The sequence below is a fragment of the Anthonomus grandis genome, chromosome 18 (assembly GCF_022605725.1).
Source record: "Anthonomus grandis grandis chromosome 18, icAntGran1.3, whole genome shotgun sequence".
Classification (NCBI taxonomy): Eukaryota; Metazoa; Arthropoda; class Insecta; order Coleoptera; family Curculionidae; genus Anthonomus; species Anthonomus grandis.
The window spans coordinates 8,903,892-8,926,688 of record NC_065563.1 but is presented as its reverse complement, the minus strand read 5'-3'; the positions used below and the strand labels follow the sequence as shown (position 1 = coordinate 8,926,688).

At 30.2% G+C, this 22,797-nt stretch overlaps 2 protein-coding genes and 1 long non-coding RNA gene across 4 annotated transcripts in view; all 3 read right to left on the bottom strand.

Annotated features, from left to right (window-relative positions):
• Positions 1-13,827, bottom strand: part of LOC126747099 (protein spaetzle 3) — a 94,286-nt gene extending 80,459 nt beyond the window's left edge. Inside the window, exon 1 of one of the 2 annotated variants that reach the window (XM_050455595.1) lies at positions 13,628-13,827. The gene's annotated coding sequence lies outside the window, so the exon portion shown is untranslated. Of the gene's footprint in view, positions 1-13,530; positions 13,552-13,627 lie in introns of those variants that run through there. The other variant, XM_050455597.1, reaches the window with a different exon arrangement.
• Positions 13,828-19,691: 5,864 nt separating this feature from the next.
• On the bottom strand, positions 19,692-20,834 carry LOC126747033 (uncharacterized). Its single transcript, XR_007664075.1, has 2 exons — positions 20,625-20,834; positions 19,692-19,964 (listed from the first exon to the last, which is right to left on the bottom strand). It is a non-coding gene; the product is annotated as an uncharacterized LOC126747033 (long non-coding RNA).
• A 392-nt stretch (positions 20,835-21,226) lies between these two features.
• LOC126746760 (uncharacterized) overlaps positions 21,227-22,797 on the bottom strand; it is a 31,570-nt gene continuing 29,999 nt past the window's right edge. Inside the window, exon 7 of the mRNA XM_050455099.1 lies at positions 21,227-21,572. Within this exon, the coding sequence (XP_050311056.1) occupies positions 21,560-21,572 (13 nt within the window). The 3' untranslated portion in view covers positions 21,227-21,559. The remainder of the gene's footprint in view (positions 21,573-22,797) is intronic.

Sequence of the window (22,797 nt, the reverse complement as noted above, 5' to 3'; positions counted from 1 at the left end):
CGCATGCAAAAAGACTTTGAAAAAAGGCGTCCAGGTCATTTAAATACGGTTTGCAGATTAACAAACTGCAGAAAATGTAACGGTAGGCACAATACTTATGCACAATACTTATGCACGATATTATTTTTTATTTAAAAATTTGATTATAGATTTATGATAATTCTGCATCATAATTATAAAACTTCCAAAATTAATTAAAACCACGCATAAGTTAGATAAAACCAAAAAACCTTTGTTTGTGTCTAAAAGAGCTTTACTTTAGAATTAATTCTTAATAAAAATATAAGAATAAATTAATTTTAGCGCAAAATCGTTAATGACAGGCAAAATTTACAGTTTTTCACAATTTTCTCAACTTCTTTTATAGATATTAGGTATTATTTACGTAGTCTGGGTCTGTACTACGCAAACCAGACGTGTTTTCTATCACCGCTATCATTTTAGTGTTTTTGAAGTTGAATTAAGATTTTTTTATGTATTTGTCTGGATCAATGTGTGCAGAAAAATGTAAAGTTTTCACGTGTATGATTAAAAATCCGAAATAAAACCAGAAGAAAGTGAAAAGTGGGAAATTAAGTTTCAAATACTAATCAGGCTCGTTATCGGAATCAACAGTAGTAAATTCCTAACTGATAAGCAGTTTACGCATATTTACACATTTCATTGTTATTGTTGCATTAAAGGGTCAGGCTTGGACTTACAGTTAATTTTATTTATGAGCTTTTAAGTGTTTTGTTTTTTTTTTTGGTCTGTATAATGGAGACTTCCAACAATATATTTGATGGGGACCCCATGATCAATTGTATTAAGTGTAAATTGGTCTCTGAAGATGTGAAGTCTATTATTCAATGTTCTGCGTAAAAATATTATTATCATGGAAAATGTGCTAATGTGGACATGCGTGGTTTCCACATGAAAAAATCCACTTGGAAATGCGAGGGATGTGAACCTTTAGGTGAAGGTAGATCAACTACCGATGCACCCAGAAACGAAAGATCTAGAAAACGCAGCCGTATCGATGATTTTATGGATCAAGACTCTGCAAATGAAATTAGTAATATCTTACAATATTTGGTGGCTAAGACTAAGGAGTTAAGTGCAAAGGTGGATTTGCTCTTAAGCGAACACCGTGGCCTTAGAGAAGAAATCGCTAGCCTTAAAGGAACAAAAGTAGTGACAACATCAGCTTCAGTGGTAAGGAATTCAATGTCATATGCAAAGGTATTGCAGAATGATAATAAAATATTGGTAGTTAAACCAAAGAGGCTGATAAAAACACGAAGCAAATGAAGGACGATATCAGAAAAAAAGTGAATCCACCTGAGATTGTTGCGGGTTTGTCTTTGGGTAAACCCACAAAGAACGGAGGAATAATTCTTAAATGTGGCAATGAAAAGAATATTGGTATTATTCAGACTGAAGTACAAACTAAAATGGCCGACAACTATACTGTTAATGTGCCTAAAGTCTTGGAAAGGCGACTAAAAGTGGTGGGAATAAATGAGTCCAAACATCCGTTAGATGATGCAGGAATTATTGCAAAAATTAAAATGCAAAATAATATACGTAGGAGTTTAGAAACAAAATTAAATCTGCGTAATCTGCGTAAAACTAAGATAATAGATAAAAAGTTTAATTTAATAATGGAAATGGTTATATGTTAGGGAGTCTATTTTATTGAGAGGGAAATAATAAATATTGAGTGGAACCGTTGTGTCGTTTTTAATGACTATAATATTAAACGGTGTTTTAAGTGTTGCTTATAAAGGCAGTAAAACATGTGCAAAATGTAGTGGTGATCATGACGTTAAGGAGTGTAATAGAAATGTGTTAATTGTGTTATGTCTAATCAAAGATATAGCCTTAATTTAGATGTTGGTCATACTGTATGGGAGATTAAACAAGTGTGAATCGTACAAAAGGATTGAAGAACAACAAAGGAACAAGTACAACATATAGCAATTAGATAAAACTATTGTATTTAATGCAAACATGGTTTATTTTAACTGTCAACAAGGATCACATTAATCTTTTAATTAACGATTGGAAACCAAATATTATTCTTTTAAGCGAGACTCACGTAACTTCCGATATTGAGTCATGTGAGCTGGTCATAGATGGGTAGAGCAATGTACATGTACGAGTAATAACAGTAAAACAGGAGGGGTCGTAGCATTAATTAGGCGTGATATTAAATAAAGAATTAGAAAAGTAGTATGTGTTAAAAGTTATGTCTGGTTACTGTCTTTTGAAATGTCTGTGTCTCGTGATAAGTATTTGTGTTCTGTTTTATATCATCCACCTAACAAAGATGATGCTAAATTTTTGGAATTTTTTGATCAATACCTAGATGAGGTTAGTGACTTTAATGGAACAAATGTAATTGTTGGTGACTTCAATTTTAATCTGTTTAAAAATACTGTCTACGGCAACAAAGTTAAGGACATAATATTTAGAAATGGATTTTCACAGATAGTCAAAACTCCAACTAGAACCGTGTCTGCTAGCCAAACTTTAATTGATTTTATAATTACCAATGACAAGCACTTATCTTATAGTGAACATATAACACCCAAAATTAGTGACCATTCCATTTTATCAATTCTCCCAAATTAAAAAAAAAAGATTAAAATATAGAACTTGTATCATATCAAAGATCATTTAAGAACTATAATTCTGTAAAATTACAAGAAGAACTACTTGCATTCGAGTGGAATAACAGTATCTCTGATGTAAATAGATTGGCTAATTCTTTTTTGAATGACATAAAGAGCATTTTAGATAAAATGTGTCCGAGGACTAAATGTTTACAAATATTAAAATATAGGGATAAAAAATGGATAACCGAGGAGATAAGAGAACTTGCGTGAAAGAGATAATTTATATAAGAGGGCAATAATTGATAAAAGTGAAAATAATTGGAATCAATATAAGGCTAAAAGAAATTTTACAATTTTACATTAGTTTTTTGAATATATAGATTCTAATAAAAAAGAACCCGAAGGAACTATGGAAGAATTTGAAAACACTGTTGCCGAGTAAAAGTAGCACACTACCGGAGCAAATTAATTTTAATTTAGAATTACTCCAAGATGAAGAAGTTTTATCCCACAGATTTAATAAATATTTTGTAGAGAGTGTGGAGGATATTATAAATAATATACCACAAAGCGGAAACCGATTAAATAATGTTGTATGTCCTCCCGTGTTTAACATTTTTTCTAAATTCAAATCTGTCTCTATGTTAAAAATGAAAAATACTCTAAAAAACTTAAAAAATGTTGGTGGTGGTGAATCTGATATATCAAAACATGTCCTCTGTGATGTCTCTCTTATGATTGGTAATAGATTGTTAGACATTATTAATACTTCTTTGTCTAACGGTGTTTTCCCAGATGATTGGAAACTGTCTACTGTTATTCCTGTTCCCAAAGTACAAAACACAAATTTGCATAATGAATTTAGACCCATTAACACGGGACCTGTCTATTAAAAAACTCCTTGAGAATTGTGTTAAGGAACAACTTGTTGAGTTTTGTGATAAAGGCAAAATAATTGTTCCTGGACAGTCGGGATTTCGTGAGCATCATTCTTGTGAATCCGTTGTCGTTATTATTTGTGATGATTTTCTCAAAACTATCGACTGTGATAATCTTGTTTTAGCGGTATTTTTAGATTTTAAGAGAGCGTTCGAAACGATAATAGACAAATTTTAATTACCAAACTACAGCAATTAGGAATTAGGGATAATGCTTTGACTTGGTTTAAGTCGTATGGGTCCAACAGAGTCCAACGTGTAATGTTTAAAAATAGTATATCTCAGTGTGTTTCTGTTAATTATGGTGTGCCTCAAGGAACTGTTTTAGGACCATTGTTATTTCTACTGTACATTAATGATATGGTAAAAGTTATTGAAAAGTGTAGGGTGGTATTATTTTCAGATAATACAATGGTGTATATTATAGGCAAAAAATTACAGCAAATGCAAATCGACCTAAAAAATTAATTAAATAGTTTATTTGTCTGGCTTTGCACTAACAAATTGTGTTTAAATACAGCTAAATCGAAGTTTTGCATATTTGGCAAAAAGTCACGACTTAATCAAATAGACATGGATAGTGTGAGCGTGAGCAATACTGTAAATGGCATTCTTTATGAGAGTGAAATTAAGTATTTGGGTACTTAGTATTCTAGATGCCAATTTAAACTTTTGTGCACATGCAATATATATATATATATATATATATAAACTTTTGTGCACAGACTACGTCATGCGAAAATTCTCCAAAAAAGTTGGATTTATCACCAGAGTGGGAAGAAACCTCTCCATGAGCACAAAGTTGCTTTTGTTTAATAGCATTGCACTTCCGCATTTGCAGTATTGCTCCACGTTGTTGTTTAATCTGCCACAATATAAAATACACCAGTTGAAAGTAATACAGAATAGAGCTATGAGACTGATTTTAAAATATAATCGATATACACCAATTAAATGTATGTTAAGTGTCCTAAATATGTCTGTGACTGAACGTATAAAATTTAATGTCTATTTGTTTATATTTAAATTGAAACATCGTTTGTTACTCTTACTACGTAGTATTGATGTACATACATACAATACTAGACATCGTCAGATTTCGCCATAGTAGAGAGGTGTAACACTGTTCAGTTACTTAATTCGATTTAACTTAGGGGCTCAATAGAATTTAATAAATTGCCTGTGATAATGTAAATCAGTTTAGGATGTTATTGAGAAAACATCTTTTAAATAGGGATAGCTAAGAGAATTTCTATTTTTTTTTTGTTGTACATTATATTCTTTTTATGATTTTAGTTATAAGTTTTATTATACCATTTGTGTTGTCCTAGGTTAGGTTTTATTATGCTAAATAAACTTCTTTATTATTTTTATATTTTTCAGATCAATATAAACGCTTTTTTAATGCGTACGATTCTGTTATTAAAAAAACATTTAAATTTTTTTTAAATTAAGTTTTGAAAATAAATGGGCACATCTCAATGTTTTAGACTATTGCTGTAATATATATTAAACCTCTCAGAATATTGCTGTCGGAAGTGTTTGATTTATAGTAACATTTTTTAATATCAATACTTTCAATATTTACCTTAATTTTGATAATAAATAAATTTAGCTCTAATATTGTTGCCACTATCGATTTTCTTCTTTAAGCTCTTTAGAAAGTCGTTCCTAAAACTCTTTTTCCACCCAACGGTTACCTTGTCTATAATTACTTGTAGAAATTTCTCATTAAAAGTACTTACTATGGTACACTTCTCTAAAATCCCTACTCGACAAGCCCATGGTATGGCAATTAATTAGCAATTACTAAAAAACTTGACACTACAAGCAGCTTAACTCACTAGAACTTTCTAACATAAAAATTAAACTTCATAAACAACAAATTTCTGTATATTTCCCAGAAACTGTGGAGACAAGTTTTTTTTTTTTAAGTGATATAAATGTGTCACCATGTACCAGAAAGGTACCGTGAGAACCTCGGGTTTTATTAATATTAATGAGGAAACAATAGCGTTTATATATTGTGAATTTTTCAATTGTTTCTCTCGGTTAGAATTAAAGGTTATGTTGGCCAGGAAAAAAATGTATCACGTGCGTGGCCAGTTAATCATTCAGTAATTACACCTTATGACATTTTAAATGCGATTTCATTGAGAAAATTGATTGGCAATCGATATATACGGTTAATAGAGCGTGTGTTTATTTAATTTTTTTGTATATACATATATATATATATATATATCCATATCAAGTTATATTATACAGGGTGGCTTATTAAGAAATTTTAACCACGTAATCTATGTGGCAAAAATAAGCCCTAGTTTATTCCTTTCTTTCCGAGATACAGCTTGTTAATATAATAGGAAAAAAACGTTTTTTATTTTTATGAAATTTAGGACATATATAAGTTTTAAGCATCAAGCAGCTCTTTTTGCATGAACATTTTTTTTTAATTGTACCATCAATGCGTTTGTATAGCATCGAGACCGTTCCGAGTAAAAAAATGAATGAAAAAATCGCTAGAATATAATAAAACAATAAAGAACTTACCACGATTTTGTAACAATTTTATTAGTATATTTAAAACTCAATTCATAAATTCAAAAAATTCACAAATTCAAAACTCAACTACTATTTTTAAGATAAAAGAATTTAATTAAAAGACGTAAATCACAGTTTGAGTTCCCAATTTCTCCTTTCAATACAGTATTAAGCATAGTCATAAAAAACTTAAATTTCCTTATTGGGTAAATCAAATTGTAAGTGTGAGGAGAAAAACTGTTGCCAGCTTGGAATTTTATTATTTTATTAATAATAGTTGTAACCTCAGGGCCTAGTTCTTGCACCAATATTATTAAAATTATACAATAATAATAAACAGGGTATTCCAAATTCGACCTTGATTTTAAAATAATTTGCACTTTTGTTTTGCCACTTTTTTTGTGCTACATGATGGTACCTTTGGATTTTTAATACGATGTTTCGTCTTTTGCTAACCATCATCAACTCTGTTTTTTCTTATGGGCGCAATATAGAATTTTCACATTTTTAAAATCTCTGTAAAATGTTTTAAAATAAGTTTTTCCTTTTGATTTTTCGGCCATTCTTATATTATTCAAGGCATTTGGTACAAAATCTATTTTTATTCCTGGACTTTAGGGTCATTTTCCACGGGTTTCAAATAATTTTTCTTTTTATTTTAATGTTTTAGGGTTAATATTTTCTGCTCACAATTTTTAATTCCAGAAATTTTAAAATTACAAAATACATTTTAGGAATTTTGTATATTTTTCAAACATCCTTACAATATTCCAGGCATCTGGAATAAAACATAATTTTATTTCTAGGTCTTAGGGTTATTTGCCACGATTTCCAAGTATTTTAAATAATTTATCATTTAATTTCCCAAAACAATTTTGTTATCCATTTCTAACTCCAGATTTTTTGGAGGTATTAACATCTTTCAGATTTTTTGAGGATTTTTATGATTTTTGAAGCATTTGGATGAAATCTTGTTTTATTCTAGGACTTTGGGACAATTATTACGTCTTTCAAGTATTTCAAATAATTTTTATTTTAATGTTTTAGAATAAGTTTTTGTTTTCAAAATTTTTGAAATTTAAAAAATTATAATATTAGAGGCATTTGGAATAAAATCTTGTTTTATTCCAGGACTTCGGAATCATTTTTTACGTCTTCCAGGTGTTCCAAATAAGTTTTCTTTAAATTTTAATGTTTTAAAATAGGTTTTGGTTTTCAATGCTTAATTTCAAAACTTTAAAAATAACTTTCAACAGTTTCCAGACTTTTTGAGCATTTTTATATTATTCCAGGCAATTGTAATAAAGATTTTGCGTTAATTTTTTCATGTCTTGCAGGTATTTGAAATATACATTAATTAATGTATAATATTGGAATACAATGCATTTATTTAATTTAACGCTATTGCGTTTTTAGAATTTTTTAAGCTTGGTAAATTGGCATATTTTTCCTTTTTATTCCAGGCCTTTGGAATCAGTTTTTCTATTTTCTAGACTTCTTCGAGTGATTTTTTATGACTTACAGACTTTTAACGTAATTAGGTAGGTTTTCCAGAAAGCTTGATTCATCTAATATATTATTTAAGACACTCAAAGGAAATTTTTACTCCTTCCGGGGATTTCAATAACTTTTAAAAATATCTTCCAGGAATATTGCGTAATTTTCTGTCTTGTGAGTTATTTTACTAAAAATTTATGCAATTATGGTTTTTTACAAATTAAGAAAATAAAATTAATTATAAAGGTAATATGGACCGATGAAAGTACATTTACAAACTGTGGCATTTTAAACAGAAATGATAAATGCATTTGGAGCAAAAATCCCCGATAATTTCGGAAAATTACTATTATTTCAAAAAATTGATCTTTTAATTTAAATGTTTAAATCTTTCAGATTTTTTAAGGACTCTTATGACAGTCCAGGCATTTGGATGAAATCCTGTTTTATTCCAGGACTTTGAGTCAATTATGACGTCTTTTGCACACTTTTTCACACATTTTGCGTTAATTTTTTCATGTCTTGCAGGTATTTGCAAAATATAATATTGGAATACAATGCTTTTATTTAATTTAACGCTATTGCGTTTTTAGGATTTTTTAATTTTGGAAAATAGGCATATTTTTGGTTTTTATTCCAGGCTTTTGGTATCAGTTTTTCTATTTTCTAGACTCTTGGAGTGATTTTTTGTAAATTCCAGACATTTAACGTAATTCTGTAGGTTTTCTAGAAAACTGGATTAATTATATACAATATTATTTCAGACACTTAAATGAAATTTTTACTCCTTCCGGGGATTTCAATAATTTTTTAAAATATTTTCCAGGAATTTTGCGTAATTTTCTGTCTTGTCAGTTATTTTACTAAAAATTTAAGCAATTATGGTTTTTTACAAATTAAGAAAATAAAATTAATTATAAAGGTAATATGGACCGATGAAAATACATTTATAAACTGTGGCATTTTAAACAGAAATAATAAATGCATTTGGAGCAAAAATTCCCGATAATTTCGGGAAATTACTATTATTTCAAAAAAATTATGATTTAATTTTAATGTTTCAAAATAAGTTTTTCTTTTAATTTTCCGGATTTTTCGAGCATTCTTATATTATTCCAGGCATTTGGAATAAAATCTTTTTTATTCCTGAACTTTAGGGTGATTTTCCACGTGTTTCAAATAATTTTTCTTTTAATTTTAATGTTTTAGGATGATTTTTTGTTTCAAATTTTTAATTCCAAAAACTTTGAAATTTAAAAAAAGTATTTTTGCAATTTTTTATATTGTTTGAACACCCTTACAATATTCCAGGCATCTGGAATAAAACATCATTTTATTCCTAGGTCTTAGGGTTATTTGCAACGCCTTTCAAGTATTTTAAATAATTTATTTTTTAATTTTAATGTCCCAAAATAATTTTGTTGTCAATCTCTAACTCCTGATTTTAGAGGTTTTAAGATCTTCCAGATTTTTTAAGAATTTTTATGATATTCCAGGCATTTGTATGAAATCCTATATTATTCCAGGACTTTGGGTCAATTATCACGTCTTTCAAGTATTTCAAATAATTTTTGTTTTAATGTTTTAGGATAAGTTTTTATTTTCAAAATTTTTGAAATTTTAAAAATTATAATATTAGAGGCATTTGGAATAAAATCTTGTTTTATTCCAGGACTTCAGAATCATTTTTTACGTCTTCCAGGTGTTTCAAATAAGTTTTCTTTTAATTTTAATGTTTTAAAATAGGTTTTGATTTTTAATGTTTAATTTCAGAACTTTCAAAATTTTTAAAATAACTTTTAACAGTTTCCAGACTTTTTGAGTATTTTTATATTATTCCAGGTAATTGTAATAAAATTTTGTTTTATTTCAAGATTTTGCGTTAATTTTTCCATGTCTTGCAGGTATTTATAATGTTGGAATACAATGTTTTTATTTAATTTTAGGTTTTTATTTAATTTAACAATAATGCGTTTTTGGGATTTTTTAAATCTGGAAAATTGGCATATTTTTCCTTTTTATTCCAGGCTTTTGGAATCAGTTTTTCTATTTTCTGGACGCTTCGAGTGATTTTTTATGACTTTTAACGTAATTCTGTAGGTTTTCCAGAAAACTGGATTAATTTAATATATTACTTCAGATATTCGAAAGAAATTTTTACTCCTTCCAGGGATTTCAATATATTATGGAAAGGACTCTAATAGAGCTTCATCCTTCTGAGACAACTGAATGATCCCCTCTTTTCCAGGAGAAAGTGCAATTGCCGTTTAGCATGAAATCTATAATAATAATATTAATAATAATATTAATATACCTATTCAAAAAAGTTTAATACATTTCATACAAAAAGTAAACAAATTATGAGCAATAATAATTATGGTATAGTCTTGATGACAAATTACCTGTATGTGTAAAGCACTGTTCTTTTAAATTCTACTAGATGATTACAAACAAATTAGTATATGTAATTAAAATAAACCCAAAACATCAGTGATAAACACCAAAATGACCACCAACCTAATTAGACAATTCAAGGAAAACTTTACCCAGCAAAAATATTTTTTAAATCGATTAACTTAAATTCTCATATATACATTTATGAGAATTTAAATGTATATAAATTATACGGGCTGTCAATTTAAAACTTTTTAATGCAAATTTCTTTGAAAAAATCAAATTTTTGTCAATAAAATTAGGTACTTAATTTAAATAATAATATGTCTTATTTACGGATATTTAAAAAAATAGCTGATTGGTGATTTTTTTTACAGCTTGACACTACATCAGCTTTTCGAGAGTCTAGAGGAGAACCCGAATGTCAATCAACCTAATAACTTTAACCCTACAACTGTTTTGCCCTAAAATGCGACGTTGCCTATTTATTAACAATTTAAGGAAGTTTTCACGAAAATCAATTTATCATTTATATCTTAATATTTACGAAGTTCTGTTTCTAGATTTTTGAAAAATCTATGTAGAGTCCTTGACTTAGTTCATTTTATCTTTCGATATTCCAAAATTTATTTTTTTTTTATACAAGGTGATCAAAATTTGCGTTATTTTTTAAAATGAAACACCTTGATGTATCTAGTAATGCGATTTGATAAAGCATTCTTTTTCAAATTGGCTTGACATGGAAAACCGTCTTAGTGGTTTTGTTTCATGCTTTAATTTTTAACAAAAGCCCTCCATATCTTTGCCAAAAAATTAAATTTAGATCCGACGTTCATACCTTAAATCTGAGATTTAAGGGTTTGCTATACTTCCTTGCATAAAACAAGTATACAGGGTGTCCGGAAGCTAGATGCAATCCTTTAAGGGGGTGATAGCTGACTTAATTTCAAACATTTTAAGCTAAATATGTGTAGGTCAAACTTTTGTATTTTTCTCAAGAAATACCAAAATTTCACACTTAAACGGTAATAGAGCGCAAGTTACAATTAGTATCGGAGTTTCAAACTTTATTTTGTCTAATGTGTATTCATAAAAAATACGATCAATTTCAAGCTTCTGTGTAAGCTTATTAGAAAAAATAGAGATATTGAAACGTAAAAAATAAACATGGAGTTAAAATAAAAATGCTTTGTTTTATGCTTAAATAATTGTTATGAAAATGCTTTCGTCGTTCAAACCTCTCTAAAAATATGCCTAGCTTCTGCCCTTTATTTTAAGATATCACTCATGCCAATTCTCAGAATTATGGCCTCTTTTGTGCGGCAGGTCATGTAAACAAAACTTACTGGATTGGTTTTCTATTATGGGACAGTTCAGGTAAATAAAAAGTAATAAAAACAAAATTAAGCAGAGGTAGGTACCTAATAGTAGATACTGTAGGGTAAGGGGTACCTAGTAGGTACTGTGGGGTGGGGCTGACAAGTTAGGTACTCGCTTAATAAATAAAAACGTGTGATTTAAGCCTCTTGTTGTTTAGTTTCACTCTCGCCTCTAATTTTGTAAGATTATCAATTTCGTACTGACTGCATCTATTGTTTTTTAAATCGAGTTTCTGTCCGTTTTATTAAACAGTATTGTAAAATGGAATTTACCAACCAAGAGTACGCTGACATTGTCTTCATATATGGACGCGCTAACGGTAATGGAGCTTCGGCACGACGCTTGTACCAGGAACGTTATCCAGATCGGAGGTTACCAAACTTCAGGGTGTTTCAAAACATCTTTCGCCGTCTTACTGAAGTTGGCATTGGGAATAATCCGGCACGTCGAGTCAACCCTGGCCATAATAATGTAGAGATTGAGGAGCAAATACTGGAAGCTTTTACCGCAGACCCTACTGTAAGCGTCAGAAAAGTAGCTGAAGACCTTGGCCTTTCTAGATGGAAGGTGTGGACGACCATGAAGAAAGATGAACAGTATCCCTTTCATGGTACGGGGGTGCAAGACTTACAAGAAGAAGACCCTGCAAGACGAATTCAGTTCTGCCGCTTTTTATTGAACATGGACATCGAGGACCCGTTATTCTTAAGAAGTATCTTGTGGACAGACGAGTCCAATTTTTCCCGAGAGGGTATTACCAACTTCCACAACCTCCACGAATGGGCTACCAAAGATGCAAATCCGCACTGGAAAAAACAAAATTCATTTCAGAACAGATTTTCGGGTAATGTGTGGGCCGGAGTAATAGGCAGGACTATTATTGAGCCACATTTTCTACCAGAGAATTTAAATGGTGCCAACTATGTATTTAGATTTTCTACAAAATGATATTCCCGTTCTTCTAGACGAAGCTGGATTATTGGAACGAGAAAGACCAATAATCTTTCAGCAAGATGGTTGTCCAGCGCATTGGTCCTTGGCTGTCAGGAATTACTTGACGACTGTTTTCCGGACGGTTGGATCGGTAGAGGCGGTACCTTTCCTTGGCCTCCTCGATCGCCTGACCTAACTCCGTTGGATTTTTTCATATGGGGCCGGGCAAAGGAGCTTGTATACACCACCGAAATAAGAACAAGAGAAGAGTTGATTCGCAAAATAAATGAAGCATTTGACAAGATGAAAGAAGATATGACCATAAGAGTAACGATCACCGAAGTAACAAAAAAGGCTCGTGCCTGTATTAGAAATAATGGATTGCATTTTGAACATGAACAATAAATAGTTTAAACAAAATTGTGTTTTATTTAACATTAAAACCTAAAATAACCCCACAATCGGGGCTCTAATGCTTACTAGGGTTATGAGAGGTCATAAGGATTGCATCTAGCTTCCGGACACCCTGTATTTACCAGATCATTCTCCTATAATATTTACATGCTATACAACAATATACCCTCTGATTTAAAAAGTTTAAAACCAGCATTATTCAAATACCGTTATAAAAAAACTTGCTAATAAATTCATAAACCAAATCTAAACTAAAAGTGCCAAGTACAATTTTACAACAGGGCTTATCATTTTTCATAAAAGGTTGCTTGCATGTTTTTTTTTTCTTCTAAACCAAAAATTATATAAGTATGCAAATTATGTCATTAATAGCACCGGATAAGAATTTTATTTCATTTATTGCTTTGTATTTTATAGATATGCATTAGAGCCATAGGAAGTGTATTTATTATCAGTTGAAAACTGCCTTACACTCCTTTTTGTGGTAACAACTACACTTATGTATTCCTTTGTAGCTAAATAAAAATAATTTTTGTGTTATCTGTTATTACTGTCAAATAAACCAAATTATTAGTATTATTATTATTAATATTATTATATATGAATTTAACTAGGTAGACTGCGCCTTACATAATTACTTTGATGAATAATTAAATTTGTACAAAGTACTGTAAATTTACGAAATATAAGACATTTATTATTATTATTATTATTATTATTTATTTATCGAAATAAAATCTTTAAAAATATTGTTGATTTTCACTATGTACCTACTCTCGGCATATTTCAATAAAACCAAATTTTTAAACTTTGTCCGATAGTGTACGTACCGCAAAAAAAAAACATATAAACTTTTGCCGCCAAAAACCACACAGATGAATTTAGTAGGTCACCTACGCCGACGATTTACATATAAATAGTACTCACCAAGAAGAATTTATGAAACTTGACGATACACGAGCCAAAATTTAAAAAAAAAATTAAAAAACCGATAAACCAACTTGAAATAAACACAGTGGGACGGCGCGTCAAAAACAAAATAAATTCTCGAAATAATTTAGAAAAAAAAAACTAAACAAATTAACGTTTAATGCGACGATGCGAGATCATGACTGAACCATAATGGTTGTACGCGGGTTTAGAGAGTGGCCTGAACCCCACTCATGCACCCACTCTTACTTTTTTTTTTTGTACGTGTGTAGATAAAGTTCAGAATGGGGAAAAAAGTCGATTAGAATGTGCTGAAGAATTGTTTTGGGGGAGGGTGTAATACGTATAATACGTGCAATCATGTGTGTTTGTGTGTGTGCATTTTCCGGGTCATTTTTTACGCTCCTATATGGCCCTGAACTATTCTAAAGTAGATCTATGTGAGACGTTTATGGTATACGTGTGAGAAGGCAGTTACAGTATCTACAGTGGGAGAAAAGTCTGGGATCTATGAAATTAGTTGCAACGATTGTGATGAAAAGTACATAGGACAAACCAGTATAAGATCAATTAATGTCAGATTTAAAGCAAATGTAGCTCATGGGAAATATGGAAGAGTTAAAAAGTGTGGCTGAACATGTTTTAAACACTCAGTCAGAAGTCACAAATCAGTTAATAACAATAGATGCATACGAAAGTTTAGCTTTTTATGGTTTTAATATTCAAAAATCAAAAAAACATTCTTAACAGCGATAAAGGTCCAATCCCTTACAGTAAAAACATGATAATTTAATAAAAAGCTATTTATATGTAATTTTTTTGTTTCTTGTTATAAATAGCCATGGCCTCCCATTACATTGTGAATTTGATCATTTAAATTTAGGAAATTGAATTTTTTTTGCGTATTTTTGGAAATAAGTCCATACTGTTATATATTTTTGAAAAAAAAAGACCAATTTTATGAACTATAAATATAGAAAGTGTTGGATTTAAAAAAACATAAGTTTTGGTTATAACTCAAAAACTATTAATCAAAAAAAATATAGCGGACATGCCTATCGAAGATATAAAGAAGGTATTCATTAAATAAGGAAATTTGGTTGTCAATATTTTGCTCGTAAATTATATTATGCCAGTTAATCGCTTGAAGTTCACCAAAAAATTGATGAGCGCTAAAATTATTAAAATTTTATTCCTTCTATTTTTAAATAACAATAAACCAAGGTGTGATCCGATACCCCCTCCAACGACACAACCCCCAAATCACCGACCAAAGACACATCCGTTACAAATATTGGATCTAGAAGTAATACACAAATATTCCGACTAATTCTAGTAGGTTGATTTATAATTTGGATTAGATTAAAATTATCAAACCAGGATATCAAAGGGTTTGTTTCATTCAGTAGATTAATATTAAAATCTCCCAGACATATTACCTGCTCAAAAAAAGGATAAATAGATGAAAAAATATTCTCAAAGTCATTAACTAATAAATTAAAATTAGAATTGGGAGGTCGATAGAAGACGCAAAAACAATAATATTCATTTCTGATTTTTAATTTAGGAATCGAACATTCAAAAAAATGTGCAACAGTAAACTCCAATGAAACAATTTCTGCCGAATAAGTGCTCTTAAAATTGCCACACCTCCACTTCTACCTACCCGATCCTTATGACCAAACCGGTAACCAGGAATAGAAAAAACCTCAACATCATCACCGTCAGTTAGCCATGTCTCTCTAGGAAAGACCATATCAAAGTCATATTTAAGTATTAAATTTCTAAACTCTAGAAAACCCGTAGATATAGACCTTACATTAAAATTCGCAATTTTAAAAAATAAATCGCTCATAAAAGAAAACAAAAAAAAATTAAATAACTAAACACTACTCATCTCTCAAAAACCTATATAGACTTCTAAGATATAAAAGTGTTCATGCAGCTTAAGGCTTTACCCCACTTTATTATATTATAATATGAAGCGTATAAAAGCAAAACCAGACATTTGACATTTTACAAAAAAATTAGTTAAAGATGGATTTTATATAGAAAAGTTGTTGACAATATGATTTTGTCACCATCAGGTGCATAAGTAGAAATTTTAAAGCCTTTATTCATGATTTAAATCTAGCATTAGATGTAAAAGCAGACATTTGCTTTTTAGCCAATCAAAGCGTGACTTTGTCTAGTCACGTGAACCTGCAAGCAGCGTGGCGCCATTATTTTTCTAAATTAATCAGTTTGAGGTAAAACGTGGTACGACAAAGAGTATAATAAAATAATTTTGTAAAATTTTTCAAGCGAAAAAAATTATTTAGTAAAAAAAGTACATGACGACATGGATAGTGACATTACTATTGAGCCTATTCCAGCAGGCAAGGGTCGAAAAAGACTGGTTAATAAGCAAGAATGGAAAAGAGAAAAAGCCAAAATAAAAAGGAATGTTTACTTAAGAATTTTTTATTAGTGCATTCTCTAGCGACAATTTTCGTTTTTTTTAGATATTCACGAAAGCGCCTTCCTGAATTTCTTACGTGTGGTCATAAAACAAAAAGCTTCAATGTTTGTCGCTTACTATGACCGAAATAAGAAAATTTAATGAAAAGTTTTATCATCAGGCATCCAAATCATATCAAGATCTGTTTATATTAAAACACTGCGTAACGAATAAACCAAAAAGACCTGGTACCAAAATTAAAGAAAATGTTCGAAACAAACCAAAGGCAGCCAGTGTGCAGTACAAAATTATCACTCCAAAAGGACAAATTTCTGTTTGTAAAAAGACATTTGTGGCTATACTGGGTGTTGGAAAAAATCGAATTGAAAGAATACTGAATCAATATCACGAGACAGGTGTTTTGCCAGTTGAAAGAAGGGGAGGAGACCGTGTTTCAAACAAATCAGCCCATAAAAAACAGCATTTTATTGAATCCATAACTTGTTGTGAGACTCATTACGCGAGGAATAAAACAGTTATTAGAAGATACTTACTTACCTTGTGAACTGAACATAGTTAAATTGTGGAAGATGTATAATTTAAAAGTGAACGAACAGTTAAAAGTCAAACAGTATTTTTTCAGACATATTTTTGTACGAGAGTACAACATTGACTTTGGATCACCAAAAGTTGATGTTTGTTCCAAATGTCTACAATTTTTGGAGAAAAAAAAAATCACCGATCCACACGAAAAGGTAAAGGCAATAACAGAACAGCGCGTACACAAACTACGCAGCAAAGCATTTTATGACTTGCTAAGAGATACAAATCCAAGAATTGCAATATTTTCGATTGACTGCCACAATAATTTACCGCTGCTGAAAATTCCAGACCAAGCTTGTTATTTTAGTATGCAGATAAACCTCTATAATTTTACTGTAGTAAGTGGATACTCAAAGTCCAGTCTTAACCCTCAAACAGTAAAATCATTTCATATGGGCAGATAATGATCGTCAAAGAAGCTCCAATGAGATAGTTTCCGCCGTTTTTAACACTCTTAAACATTTCAGTTTTAATCAAGAGATCGAGCAAGTACGTTTAGTAGCCGATGGTTGTGGGGGGCAAAATAAGAATACCACAATGGTTGGGATGATTCAATACTGGCTGCAATGCTGTTCTCCCCCCAATGTGAAATGTGTAGAACTTCTATTTCCCATTGTTGGTCATTCTTTTCCCCTCCCTGACCGAGTATTTGCTGAAATTGAAAGAAAGGTGAAAAAATGTTCCACTATTATTGATCCAGAAACCTGCATCAATATTATAAAAGAATATTCCATAGTGTTAAAGATGGGAGATTACTCAGTTTTTGACTGGAGGACTGAAGTACAAAAAGTGGTTAAACCTCCTGCAACCTGACATTTTCGGTTTCAACCATCGAAAAGACTAATATTTTTAAAAAACAGTAATGGGTTAGTTTTGGTGAAAAGTGAACCAGTTTATAAAAATAATATTTCTGATGCCAAGAGTCTCTGTAAAAGGGGAAAGAAAATCTTAATTTGAAAGATTAACAATTAAGGGTAGGCACAAGCTTAAAATCTGACAAAAGCATATCTGCTTTATTAGCTAAGCACTATGAGGAAGATTGGGCGACTGACGATAACCTTAATTTTTTCAAACAGGCATTTGATTTTAAAAACCCTCATGATGTAGATCATCTAGAGGACCCTGAAGAGGAGATTATCCCTGATAATGAGGATGAAGATTTAAGAATTTAATTTTTGTTATTTTGTTTAATAAAAGCATTACCTTTAAAGTTCGTTTTTGTTTTATTGCAAAGGCTTATTATTTTTTGACACCATAGATTTTTTTTTATCATAAATTTTATAATAATAAACTTTTTTTTTAAAATTTTATTCTCTAGTGAGACTACTCTTAATGAGAGTATACGCTTTATATTATGTACGTAACTTAAAACGTGGTAGTAGAAAAAAAACATTGATTGAGAAAAAAACAATGAAACAAAAATCAATAATTGATAAATCATAAAAGATTTGCAGCCACAAGCATCGAGTACTTCCTTCTTGTCAGATCTTCAAAAATTGCAACTCCTGAGTCTTTGAGAAGTTTCTTTGCGGCCATAACATTTTTCTTCTTTAGGTTAGATACAAACCGAACTAAAATCGATCGGTTTTTGTATTGTTCATAGGAATATTATTTTTCTCCTGAATCTCCATACCACAAATTCTGATATAATTGTTCTTTATTGTTGATTGTTTAATGTTTTCAAGCCGATCTCGACGCTGTATTAAGTATAACTCCGTATAACTAAGGCCGATCGCATACTTATAAGACATTTGTTTCGAACATGTCTGCGACATGTCACTTCAACTCTGTTGAACACAAATGTAGGAAACAAAAATTTGTAGTTCGCACATTTAGTAGTATACATCATGTCATGTCGTCGGATGAAGATGTGGCGTTATTATCGGTACTAATGTTGCGAAGGCGAAAGAAGAAAAACACTCGAAAATATTGGGTTCATCCATATAGTACAGATAATCTTCATCGCAGTATATTTAAAAGTTGTACTGGTGAAGAAATTATGGAAGATCAAGCAAAATTTCAATCATTTTATAGAATGTCACGAGAGACGTTTTTAGTACTTTTGGACATAATTGGACCTTCGATCAAGAGATCAGTTAAAAAATTTCGGGAATCGCTGTAAATCGGACAGAAGACTTTTAAGAAATAGCAAGTCAGCATCTTCCGGTTTTTCCGATTGGCCTCGGCTTTTCGATGTAAAATAATCAATGGCACATTTCTCTACAGAGTCCACTTCTTTGCGCTTTTTTGCAGAACTTTTATTGCGAGTTAATGCGCACTGAAAAAAAAATTATTTGGCCTAAAAAAATGTGGAGTTATTTTAAAGAAATATTTGTTCGATAATGGCCAAACAAACATTTATTTGAAATTTTTTTTTAATGTATTTGAATCGTTTTTACTTAAATTGTTTGTATCAAATAAATATGTATGTATTTAAATAAATACATACCTACTTTTTAATGGACAGTCGTCCAATAAATGTGTATTTGACTTGAACAAATGTGTTATTTAAAATACTACAGGTGTTGTTTAAGTGAAATGTACATTTATTCGGTTTAAATATTATTTTTTTTAAATGTATAATTTATTTGATTCAATAAAATAATGTATTTTATATTACCTTAAAAATAGTTAGTTTGAGAGAAGAAATATTTGCAATAAATAATGGACGATTTAATTTAAATAACTTTTGTTATTTGGATGAAACATTTAAGTGCACATTTTTTTTTAAATTTATTTGAACCCAGATTTTCATTATCTAATATAAATAAATGAGTTATTTGGTTACGTATCTAAAGTTTAATTCCTGCAGGGTTCTACTAAAAGTTACCGTATATTTTTTAAATCCAGTATCCGGTGTGGATAACAATTTTGATGCTAAAACATACATATGTATAATTACCATAAAATATGGGTTACAAAAAGATTAAATAGTACTAAACGAAAGTACCCAAAAATAATAATTTACAAACCTTGAACTATAAGGAAAGGTAAGTATATAGAAAAAATACTAATAAATAATGTTAATAATACTTCTTTATTATTAAAATGAAATATTTTTAAACTGCAAAATAGTCCAGTTAACATTACATTTGCAAGATTCCAAAACCATAAGAAAATAAAACATAAACATTTTTAATCTTTATAATATAGAAAAATATAATAACAAGGAGTCGACACTTTTATCGACTCCTATAACTAATTACTCTATGTTACAAGTCTAACAAAAAATTAGGATTCAAAATGCCACACTAATGCTCTGTAGGACATCGAGGTCGTCTATATGATGCTCTGAAATAAGTTTCTTTTTATAGAATATTCTTTAAAAACAAAATACATATGCTTTAAACTTATATAGAACTAATACAACAAAAAAAGTTTTGGACCACATCACCTTATTCAGTTTTAAATTTAGGTTTTTGTTTCCTTCTTTAAATTAAATATGTATTCAAGAGAATAGTCTTTTATGTGGTAATAACATTGTTTTAGCTTATTATTTTCAATGTGTCTTAATTAAATTAAAAAATGATGCAAAATATAACTTATCTTGTTGTGTGTAAATCTACTTTATATTTAAAACAAAACCAATTACTATAATTGTATTATGATTATACACAAGTACTTCAACAGTTAAACCAAGTAAATGTTTATTTAGTTGAAATAACCTATTATATTTTAGAATAAACAGTAGTTTATTCTGACAATATAATTTTTTATTGTAACTGAATATTTATATACCATTTATTTAGATCAAATACATTTTTATGTGAAAGGTGTGATCCGGTACATATGATCTTTATACACAAAAAAAGATAAAGGAGTGGAAGACGCCATATTTGGCAAAAGAACTAGGAATCATGAGCTAATAAACAACGTGAAATTAAGTTTTTTAAGATCCTACTAAATTTTATTGCCTACCAAAAGTTTTTAAAGTTATATGTAAGTACTTACCCTGAAATATAGGCCACAAATGACCCACGCCACATTGGTCCAAAAAGGTTTCCATTTCCATATATAGGAACTGTTAATTAGGTACACAATCCACAAGTTATGCGCACATCCACAGGTTATATACAAACAAACAAACATTAAATGAATCGTAAAGAGCGAATAAATAATGGTAAATTTGGTGAAAAACTGCGATTTGACAAAAATCTTATCTTCTTCCCAGTATCAAGCAAACAAACTGCCGGCCGGCTGGTCCGCACCCACAATTGCGCTTCGGGTGGGAGATTCCTGTTGTAGTTCTAATGAGTGAGTGTTGAAAAAGTACCTATTGAGTTATTTGTATTTAAACTTATTTATTTGTGTTTAATAAATATATTTGAATTAAAAAAAAACGATTATTTGATAAAATGAACTGAGTAACTCCTCTTATTTTTTAATTTAGTTTAAATAAATAATTATTTGTCATAAATAAAAACATTAAAAATATATTCAAATAAATGACTAAAAATATTCAAATACATACATTTATTTGACACAAGCAAGAATTAGTTTATTGAAAGAAATTGTATTCAGTGGAAATAAAAAAGATTTAAATAAATATTTATTAAGGTAATTTTTTCGGGTTTTTTTCAGTGACTAATAAAGGTTCATTAGTAGAGGATTCTTCGAATGCATCCCTATTTAGATCATTTTTTTTATGTATTTCAGGAGGCTCAATATCCGAAGATTCTTCTTGAGTCGAAATATTATTTGTTTCTTCAATTATATTTTTGGGAGATGGAATGCTACCCTTTTGTTGCCTAGATTTAGTGAACGGCAGGAGAAAGTCCAAATAGTCTGCTAAATAATATTTTTTCTTTGTGTGTCTTGATGATCCTGATGGTGGTTTTTGCCTTAAATGACGGGTATAAGCAGATCTTAAATTTTTCCATTTCTCCTTACATGCAGCTCCTAAAATTAAATTTTGTTTTAGATACTTGGCAACCGGAATGAGTTTCAAGCAGTTATCTTTCTTATTTATGAGAGGAGACTCTACAATTGCACAACTAGTTGAAGAAGTTTGTGACAATATTTGGTCAGGTTTGCAAATGGAATTCATGCCTTTTCCAAGTGAATTGCAATGGATTGAAAAAGCCGAACGCTTCGACGAACTTTGGAATTTATCGAAAACATATTAGAATACATTGTCCAGCCAAGACGGGATCCGCCTTTTATAATTATAAAAGTTATTTTTCATTGCAATGATTGGCTATAGCGGATGCAGATAGCAATTTTACTGCAATTGACGTTGGCGACTACGGTAGAAATGGTGATGGGGAAGTATTTAAGAATTCAAGTATTGGACGAAACTTCCAGGTAAACACACTCTATTTTCCACCACCGCAGCCTTTGCCCAAAGATCCACTTTTCCCTATTATTTTGTCGGAGATGCTGCCTTCCCTCTTTGTAAAAAATTATTAGTCTTATCCGTCAAAAAATTTAATAAACCCGAAAAGAATCTTCAACTATAGATTATCACGGGCTCGTCGAAGTGTAGAATGTGTGTTTGGTATAATGGTGTCAAAATTTAAAATTCTAGAGAGACCTATTCTATGCTCACCCCAAAAAGTTGATAAAATTGTTAAGGCAATTTGTGTGTTACACAATTTTATAAGAAAAATAGATGGAAAAATGTCAGAGGCAACATTTGAAATGGGTGGGTTACCACATAATAATAATAACACATAACAAATATTACAAAATTTTCACCCTCAATATCAGCGCGGCACAAATGAGGCGATAATATTGCGAGATAGATTATGTTCATATGTAAATCAATAAAATAAAGAAAAGCAAACTGAATTAAGAACTGAAAATATCGTTGAGCAGATTTTTAAATCGGTACAGCTGAACATACCATCCAATACCATTCAAGAATGATATCGAAAGAAGTTATGTGCAGGTTTTCGGTTTTTGACGAAAAGTGACTGGGAAGTTGTCAAAAGTTTTTTGTCGATCCCTAATGTCCAACAAAAAAAAATCCCATACATCCAGAGAATATTCAGTTTGTTCATAAAAGAATATTCTATTTGTTAATACTAAAAATACTTTTCATATCATATAAGAAAACACCCTGAGGATGACCTAATACAGCATCGAAACGTTGCACGTCAAGTGAAAACGTCCAAATTATATC